Source organism: Mixophyes fleayi, chromosome 2 (genome assembly GCF_038048845.1).
Source record: "Mixophyes fleayi isolate aMixFle1 chromosome 2, aMixFle1.hap1, whole genome shotgun sequence".
Lineage (NCBI taxonomy): Eukaryota > Metazoa > Chordata > Amphibia > Anura > Limnodynastidae > Mixophyes > Mixophyes fleayi.
Genome location: NC_134403.1, coordinates 39,278,891 through 39,288,818, shown reverse-complemented (window position 1 = coordinate 39,288,818; position 9,928 = coordinate 39,278,891). Strand labels below are relative to the sequence as shown.

Sequence of the window (9,928 nt, the reverse complement as noted above, 5' to 3'; positions counted from 1 at the left end):
CTAGACTGATATTCAGTATATACCTGAAAGCAGTCAGGGGGGGGGGGGGGGGGGGGGAGAGCAAATTATGCTACCTGTACCTTCCCCCCAGAACCCAGTATGCATAGACCTTTTTATCCAGCCTAAAAAGATAAAAGAGCAGGAAAAAAAAAGTACAGAGTACACAATATGGAAAAGTGAACCAGGTATCAAGAGACATAAATTTAATTCATCAGATATAGAACAATCCCCAATTCAATCCCGCCCCAGGTAGAGGTGAATACCGGAGGTTGGTGAGACAGAGGAGAGTTGCACTGCTGGCACATTGTCTGATCTACATTATATTAATATTTATTTTACACCTGGGACATACATCATTAAGATACGCTAAAGTAATAAAATGGAGGTTTTTGTTACGGATGGAAGAGTAAAAGTCCTAGGAGTTCAGAGATCTGTAGGTAAATATATCAAGGTCCGATTTTTTCAGCGTATTAAAATCACGGCAAATCAATGATGATAAACTTCCCCCCGATTTTAGTGCAAAAGTTTCTGAAATGTATCAAGCTGCGATTTTTACCCCGATTTTCAAAATCGCTGGTCATCTCTGGTGATTTGCTGCGATGTCAATTACTCCTGTGGTTAGCAAACTCTCCTGTGTTGTCCCTATCTAGCTGTGAGATTAGTAAACCCATCACTGTTACATTGCCCTGTCTATAGAGCCGGAGGTCCGAACAGCTGTCAAAACTGAAAAAATAAAGGTTTAAAAAAAAACAACAAACACATGGAGTCCCCCTCTAGTAACCCTAGTGCTGCCAGCCTACTACTGGTTACATGAAAATCGTGGAAAAATTTTGTGTGGGGGTCCCCCTGATTTCACATAACCAGCACTAGGCAAACCAGCCGGGTTGGTGGCACTATAACAGGGGGACACGCAGCAGGGGTTCCCTAGGGAGTGGGGTACGCTGAAAAAAAATGAGCTGGCCCTCCCTCTAGAGACAACCAGCACAATGTTAAAAGCACTAGGGCTCTTCCTACACCCCTGGGCGGTGGGCGTAGGGTACTAAATGGCGATAAAAGTGTAAAACAATAAATGAATGCCATTTTGTTTTGTGGAACTACAAATCCCAGCAAGTCAGGGTGCCCTAAACAGTGTGGGCATGCCGATACTTGTATAACTACAAGCACCAACATACCCATGGCAGCCAGGGTATGTTGGCACTTGGAGAACAAGTGCCAACATGCCCTGACACCTGAGCTTGCTGGGACCTGTAGTTCCACAAAAGAAAATGTTAAATAACCCTCATTAAAACCACATACATTAAAAATAATAAAACCCCAATAAAGACACTAAACACCCTCATTTATACCACATATTTTTATTAAAAATAATAAATGCCCAGAATACTCACCACTGATGTTTTCATCTGTTGTCAGCAGCTTTTAATCCGAAAATAGAAATCTACAATGAACTATAGAAGAGAAGACTCTTCTATATGAACTCTAAAATGAACTCTACAAATCTGTGTCGGGGGGAAGCCACATAGATTTTTAAATTGCAGACTGTCACCAGATGGGTTAAATGATACAATTGAATTCAATGATCGGTATTTGTAGGTAGAATATATAGATACACTGTTTTTGACGTCTTTTTGTAGGGTTTTTTGTGAAAATAAATCCTAGTTTTACATCTATTCAGTACATTTATTTCTCTATGAATAGAGTTCACCCATTGATGTAGGTTATTAGTCAGTTTTAGTTTATTTGTTGTAATTTGAAAAAAAAATATTGAGCTCTTCTTTGAGGGGTTCCGTTATATATTAACATTAATATTTTTCTTTTTGTAGTCAAATATGAATATATCAGTGTATGTCTGTGCTTTTATGCCTTATACATATGTATTGACGTGTATATTTAATTGAACTATATAGCTATATATTTACTCAATTAGTTATCTCATATGTGAGAAGTCAGATCTTGCTAAATCCCCCTTTTTTCTGTATGTTGAAAGTTTGTCGGCATGTTAAATTTAATTTTATCATTAAAAGTTATGGATTTTATTGTTTTAAAATGTCTAAGAATGTGTATTTGTAAAATATTACAAGAGTTATTTCTCTGGATGTTGGTCAAGTGTCCTCAAAAGTCTCATTTAACATTCATTGATTCACCAATCACAAGATGTGCTCAAGCTTTATATAGTTGGATACTATAGAGATGACTGCATTGCTTTGAGAAAGTCTGTTGTGATCAGATGAAATGTGTCAGAGAGACCTCTATCCTTTATAGAAGATCCGACAGACCATACTTCCGTTATCTACAGTGTTTACTTGCAACAATAGGTACTTGTCGTTCAGGAACTATTAAGCTACTCAGTGCATTGAATGGTCTTTTCTAGCTGACCATTTTTTTTTGATAGTTAGTAGAATAAATGTTGACTAATTGTTATACACAACGAAATATATAAAGATTTTCAGAAGATGAGGACCAGATTTCTGGTGGCACAACACAATAGACAATACTATGGGAACAGCATTGATTGTGATCTTGGGAGTTCAAGTTCCATCTAGGTTGATTTTAGCGGGGTTCTATTTTTTTGTGATTAAGATAAATGTTGGGTAATTTTTTATATAACTATAAAGCAATTGTTACTAGTAAAGATACATTTAATAGCTTGATATGCAAGTGATAATGTTTGACATTTGTCTTTACAAGTTTATATAAACTTCAAACCTGTTTTCCATGGTCATATCTTTTCGGAGATTTTAATTAACTTTTAATTATAATGTTATACAGATTTAATATAAAACAAGAAAGGGTTTATAGAAATCAGGTAAAAAATGCTCATATTGTTGTTATTATGGTATATTGTTTTTTCTTGTTTTTTTGCCAACATGATGCAAATAGGTTTTCATTAGAGATGTTCACTGACCCCCGTGTTCTGGTTTTGGCAAAATCGCCCTCATGTGTTTTGGGGGGTTTTTTGGATCTGTATTTATTAAAAAAAAATTGCTAAAATCACATAATTTTGCTCTATTTTTGTTCCTATTATTAATCTCATAGCACTAATTTCAAGTAAATTGCAGTCACTTTTGACCCACCTCACAGGTCACAATATTATTTTCACACACTTTCAAACAAAGACTGTAGATTTAGAAGACCAAGCCTGCCAGCCCTAGTATTTGTATTTCAGCAATGGCAATTAACAATGGAGCTCTCTTGAATGTCACTGTAGACTAAGAACACTGCTACCCCCTCCTCTTTCTATTCTACGTATGACACTACCCAACTGCTCTACAGACTGTGCTACCCCTTCTGTGTCCCTCTGTGAACTGGCGCTAGATCACCATGGAGGGCGGTACTTATAGAATCCAAAACTTCTGAGATCTGACAACGTTTTGACTCGTTTTCAATTCCGAGAGTGCACGAAAGTGGCTCGGAATTGAAAACGAAAGTGGCTTAATGCAATGTGTTGCTGTATTTCACCTCTGAAGAAATTAATGTGCAGGTGATGAAATGCATCAGGATAAATCTCCATGCTGTTCCACTAAATTTGAAGTTAAATCTATTTTCAGTCATTTCAATGACTGATTGGGACCCATTAGTGATCCTTGAGATTACAAAATCAAATGAGTTCTTAAGCTTCATCATTTTTCAAAGCTATTGGAACAGCGTAATTACAGCTTACATTTGTGTTTGTTTTTATTATGTTTAGCTCACATTCAGATATTTTTTTATATGTGTGTTATATGTGCATTTGTAAGATACTTTTTTTAATCTATTTAGATGTGATACTGTTTATATTATAAAGAAATTCTATTTAATATACCTTTTCAGCATCATGTGTGGCATGGTTATATTTTGACCAGTTGCAGCGCTGTAATAATTTTTTTCTTTGTTTATAATTTGCCTTGCTTAGGTGGGGCCTAACACACCCCATATTACAGCTGTGCTACTGGATCAAATGTAATAATTGATATTTTATCACTATACTCATATATATATATATATATATATATATATATATATATATATATATATATATATATATTCATTTTATCATCCAATTACACCTATGGTGCGCCAGTTAAATCTTTTACTTTGCTGTAAATTATACTGCTTGTACCTGCACCTCCCCCCAGGACTTGGTAGTTATACCAATCTGAAAAGAAAAAGCGCAGCAAAAAGGCAGATACAAAGTACACAATATTGAAACGTGAACAAGGTATCAGTAAACAATAAAACTCACCAGAATTTGAGCACAAATCACATAATTCCAATGCAATCCCACTCTAGCTAGCAGTATTTACCTGCTGCTGTAGAGACAGAGCAGAGTATAGCTAATGGCACAATGATCTTCACTACATAGCGGAAATCCGTCAAGGAGGGGAGTGCAATGATGCTGCTTGGGCCTGCACCCCCCGTAGGACTTAATAGTCATAGACCTCTCTTTAGCCATCATTATAAGAAAAAGAGTAGGTAAAGAGGCAGCAGAGTTGCTGGCAAAGTGACTGGTTTAGACTGGTCTTTAGAACACAGCTGAAATCAGTCAGGGAGGAGGTGAATAATATAGTACAGGGGTCTACACCTCCCCCCAGGACCCAGCACATCAGCAGCCAGCATCCTACAGGACACCCCCTTGTGCTATGGCTGTGCCTAGTGAAGGCCTGCCTTTGATGAGGCGGCCCCACCGGATCCTGCTTCCCAAGTGGAGCCCTGGCTCTACAGTGCGGTTGCTTGGCAGGCTCCAGGCCCCACCAGAAGCTGACCACATTTTTAACATCCCCTTCCGGTTCCAGGAAGGAGAACTTACCTTGCGGCTCTCCCGGTGTGGTCTGGTTCCCAGCAAGACTGCTTGCTCTAGGTGTCCAAAAATTCAAATAAAAATAAAAGAAACAGGCAGCCCAGAAAAGAAGACCCTGTAATGAGGGCACTCTAAAAAGCTGATTTCCCTGCAGGATGGGGAGGTATAAGAGGGAGAATTTAATTGTTAGAATTATTTAGAGTGCCCATGTCCTAAAGGAGGCTCTATACCCCATGGTCCAGTGTCTCCCAGTGGATGACAAAGAAAATAGGAAAGACTCACTCTGCATAGTAGGTTTATAACATTGTATGTTGTGATGCTTTATGTCACTCACCTGACCACTGTTGACAGCTGCGTGTTGAGCAGAACAAGTGAAGATAACCATGGTCAGGAACTTGATCAGAGAAGACTTGGTCTCCAAAGACGATGGCATTCCTATCAGAGGGAATAGTCCATTAATAAACTAGATAACACTCTACAGGATGATCTAAAATGTGATTTAAAGCAACAAGGAATCTTGGAAAATTCAAATGTATGTAACATAATTACCATATACAGAGAATTTTAATATCAGCATGCAATCTTAGTGCTGCTAGAGTCAAGCTATATATTATTCAATTTGTCTCCGAGCTTTTTAAAGGCCAGGAAAGCATTGCCTTGAAAACTCTATATCTAAAGTCAGCCACACACAAGCTGATCCCCTTGGTCTGAATGCCAGTATCAATGTCCAAAGTGACTGTACACATAGGTAATTGCAAAACTTTGACCTGTTAGTACAGCCAAGAGATGATCATATACAAGCTGATACTCACCTTCAAACCAGTTTAACTCAATATGTTCTTTCACAAATACTATTTAGATATTCTCTCAATAACTGTGTGCTCCCTCAGTAGTAGAAATGTACTAAATATCGCATTTGAATTTATATTTTATGATTATATAATAAAAGCTAAATTTGAATTTATAATTTGTGCAGGTCGGTCTTTTACTCTGTTGACTAGAACCATAATGTAAATGCCGAGATGTTAGTATCCCAAGAGTGCCCCATTCAAATAGTTGATCTTCCTTTTTCCATTACCATACTAGACAAATTGAGTATGAGGCCAGCATACGTTTTGGAGAAGGGGATGAGGATGGAAAGAAATCAAACAGTCAGACTGACCAGTGTGCTTTGCAACTCAGTTTAACTAAATACAGTACAAAGTTCTTAATTCTTACCTGAAGATTTACATGACAAGAAACCTTCTTTAAAGATCTCTGCTACCCAAGCCTGAAGTTCAGGGTCTGCACTGACCACTGCATCACTCTCATAGTAGTAATGAATTATGTTGGACACAAAGCTGAGTGGAGAAATAAAAAAAATATTGAGGTACAAAGAATTGAATTTCAAGTATGGAGAGTATACATGGGCTAGAAAGGGGTCTGGGATTATAGATGACTGGAACCCCCCTTATAAGACATGTTTGAGAAATTGCTGTGTGTTGGTTGCTTTATAGCGTTTTTATGCTGTATGAAAACTTATGTATAAACCAGTTTGAGGATTTTTAAAGATGGAAATGAGGTCATCTCCCTCTGGTTGAGTAGTTGGGACAGGCCAATGTTCTGCAAATCTATTTCCATCTCTACCTCTCCACAGCCAGCCAGATCTTCATCCCATCATCCCTATACAGGTAATTGGGAACGGACTCCATTCCTCTTGTCTGGATGTCTTCAGGGAGACAGAGGCTGCTGTAAGTGACCCCATCCATTGCTCTTTTCAGCAGTATTGCAATACCTCCATTTCCAGTCACCACAGCCTGGAGAAAAGTGGACTATGTGTTAGATATGTTTTCTGCAATTTTGCCTTTTGTAATTTCCTGACAATCATTTATACACCGCTGTACTGTAAATGCTGAAATTATAGGATCAAGTCAAAACAAAGCACTAAACAGATTATAGCTGGCATTGGAATGAAGACTGTGTAACCTTTGTATAGTCAGGGTCTCACCTGATCAAAGAGGCCTCCGGGACCAATGAGCTGAGTTCTGGCAAGGACGTTGATTTCCAGGGTGAAGCGAAGATGTGGAGTAATAAGCTGGGGGGAGAAAGATATACTGCTTATAGACACATCTATTCTAGGCCATAATGAGGGCCTGATGAAATTCATTTTACATGCAGAAAATATAAAGCCCTTCAAATCTGCTTCAATTAGTAATTTGTGCCTTAGAATCAGCAGCTCAAAAATGATAGCCTATTAAGAAAGTGAAAACAAGTCCGTAAAAGTCCTGCATTGGTGTTTACAATTCTGGCATATATTGGAATGGCTGATGTCAAAATATTTAATCAAGTCTTAGACAAATGGTCATGGTAGTTTGTGAGAGGCATGATCATAGCACCATTTCATTTTGTCCCATCAGAAAGCACAATGACTACACACTTACTTAAGATTAGGACAATGTCATCTGATGCTTTGTAGGGCATAAAACTGTCTTATTGAACATTTCAACAAATCAAACCAAAGTCTACAATATTAAAATATAAATACAGATTTTATGCTGTCAGGCAGTGGATGATATTTGTATTTTGCTCTTCCAGATTAAACAATCCAATTCGCCATATGAACGACAACATGGAAAATTTAAAGTCCTTGGAAACAAGATTAGTAATATTTAGAAATGCTAAATGATGACATATGCCTTGGTAACTAAATAGTTAGCATCCACATATGTTCCCAACATTAAGCCACAATGAAGGTCTTCATGTGGTTGGCCCCATAGCTCATTTATTGAAACTCTGCAGTGAACTAAACTCTCTTCAGGACAATGGTTTAAACAGGTTTCACCTTGTGCACTGGATGGCCCATTGGAAGTTGCCTGGTGGTTGCAATGTTAAAGACCTCAGCAAAGAGATGAGTGCGGAGAAGGCGAGTGTCCACTTCATGCACTTGGAAGTCAGAATTGCGCACCCAGATCTTGGCCAGTAACCAGTCAGATTCAGAGTCATTGGGTAGATAAATTGGATTGTTCTCTCCTGGGGTTTGCATCAACTGTAAGAGAAAGCACATCTAGATCCACATATCCTTTATCATCTACGTATCCTATACCATGTGGTTTAGAAGCGATCAGTGCATCTTCACTGCATGTGCAGTTATGCTAAAATTTGTGAAAAAGCCCTTTGTACTGCAGAGACATTTGCATGTGTTTAACCATAAAGCAGCTGAATATATTAAAAGGTTAGGAAATCTTAGTTGTGAAAAAGAACGTGTATCCAAGTAATGCTTTAGCTGATGTTTCTTAGGAATTTTCTAAATTGAGTCCATTACCAGTTGGTCAACAGGAGGGGAAACCACAAATTAATTTTTGCTGAAGTAAACATTGTTCTAATTTTAGAGCAGGGTCTTCTGATTTGGGTTGGAAGAATGAGCCAGGAGGCGTACAATCTGTTTGTCTATCAACTGGGGTCTGAATCTGTTTTTTGATATCTATCTGCTGTAAAGAATTTATTTTTAGCTCCTTCATACCTTTCACAGATCATTTTTCCATGTTCAATGACATACAGGTGCCAAGACTTACTGGGAACAAAAGGTATGCAGTGTCCCACATTGTATACAGTTATCAGCATGGTGATATACTAAAACATCACTATGCTTTAAAGACGACATATAATGTGCAGAACTCATTTGAAGCAACTGGTACCCTGAAGTTTGTGGCCATACCAGCAAACATGTTCCAATTACTGGATTACTGATCTACAGGACTGGGGAAAACTGGAGCCATAAAAGTTTATGTTGTCTATTGTCCTGTATCTAGATTATTATATTGGACACCATACTAGATATTTCAAAGAGAACAGAATTCTGAATAATTTTTCATTCAATTTGTTTTTACCAGTTACAGTAAATAGACATTCCAAAATTGAAACTTGCCTGGATGGCTATAGGGACGAGTTGATCTTGATGATTTTTCCATAGTAGACACATAGGGGCAGCAATGTATTGTTGTTTTCCATTAATGGAGTTGTTGGCTGGGATCCCATGAAGAAATGTGTAATCTGCCAGAAAGATGTTGCCATTCTGCAAGACATATCAGGCAGATTATTGAAAGACATATGAGTCATAAAGCATAAGTTTGAATTAACTATGCACTAAAGGAATAAATGGGATAGTCAACAAGTTTCAAAGTCATTTGCATTCAATAACCACCACTGGTCATCACTTGCCATACAAAACCCACCTCTAGTTCTTTTTGAAGGTTGGTGGACGTCCCCAGAGATGCAGCCACCATATCATCACCAACTGGAAAGTTTGCAGGGATTTTGAAGCATTTTTTGATTAGCATAGGGTTAATTCCATTCAGAAATTGGCTACCAAAGAAGTAATCCTCTTTCCATATCTCAGCCACCACATCTAGGGAAAAAAGACACGATGTCTAGAAGCATTATACTGTGTGAAAGGTGGAGCTACCTGGATTTTTACTGTGCACAATACAGATCATTTCACAAGATTGTACAACAACATGGGGGATAAGATTCTAATGTTATAAGATGAGAAACTTCTAATAATGACTCAAAAGTAATCGCACAAACCTTCATTAACAAGTCAGTTGTTCCTAGTCTCAGTAGTGTATGATTACCATATCAAACTAAACAAACATTATATTTTCTACAGATAATTTTATATTAGTCATTACAGGAAAGTAGTTTGGAGTTTAAGACCTTTGTAGGCTGACATGTAAGGAAATCTCTTTTCATGCAGAATTAGGTGAGTGTTACCAGAACAGATAAATGGCATAGTTCAAAGAGTAACAAAGCTCCTTTTGCATGAGATGTTTTTGTGGTAAAATTCTGCTTTATAGAAGTAGTTCTGGAAAGAGACAATATAAACATACCTGAATGATCTGACTGTCTGAGGCAAAACACCAATTTAATATCTTCAAGATCAGACCATGAATCCTGATTGTCTGTGAATCCTTTCAACTTCATTTCAAGTCCTCTGTGAGAGTAAGTAGGATAAAGGTGTCAAACAACCATATGCACAGTACTGACAACTGCCTGGACTAAGTCTATTACTCCAACATCTAATAGCTAAGTTGAAAGAGAAATAACCACATCAATGCTCAGGATGGAAACTAGTATGTTCAAATAAGAAGATAAAGATCACTGCTGTGGTTTTAT

General features: G+C 37.7%; 1 protein-coding gene across 1 annotated transcript in view; it reads right to left on the bottom strand.

The window, feature by feature from the left end:
• Window positions 1-4,046: 4,046 nt before the first annotated feature.
• The window catches only part of LOC142139797 (polyunsaturated fatty acid lipoxygenase ALOX15B-like), a 13,776-nt gene continuing 7,894 nt past the window's right edge, over window positions 4,047-9,928 (bottom strand). The window contains exons 4-13 of the mRNA XM_075197667.1: window positions 9,643-9,746; window positions 8,989-9,161; window positions 8,682-8,828; window positions 7,599-7,802; window positions 6,765-6,851; window positions 6,404-6,573; window positions 5,996-6,117; window positions 5,112-5,212; window positions 4,787-4,925; window positions 4,047-4,135 (exon numbers count right to left, since the gene is read on the bottom strand). Of these exons, the coding sequence (XP_075053768.1) occupies window positions 4,047-4,135; window positions 4,787-4,925; window positions 5,112-5,212; window positions 5,996-6,117; window positions 6,404-6,573; window positions 6,765-6,851; window positions 7,599-7,802; window positions 8,682-8,828; window positions 8,989-9,161; window positions 9,643-9,746 (1,336 nt within the window). The remainder of the gene's footprint in view (window positions 4,136-4,786; window positions 4,926-5,111; window positions 5,213-5,995; window positions 6,118-6,403; window positions 6,574-6,764; window positions 6,852-7,598; window positions 7,803-8,681; window positions 8,829-8,988; window positions 9,162-9,642; window positions 9,747-9,928) is intronic.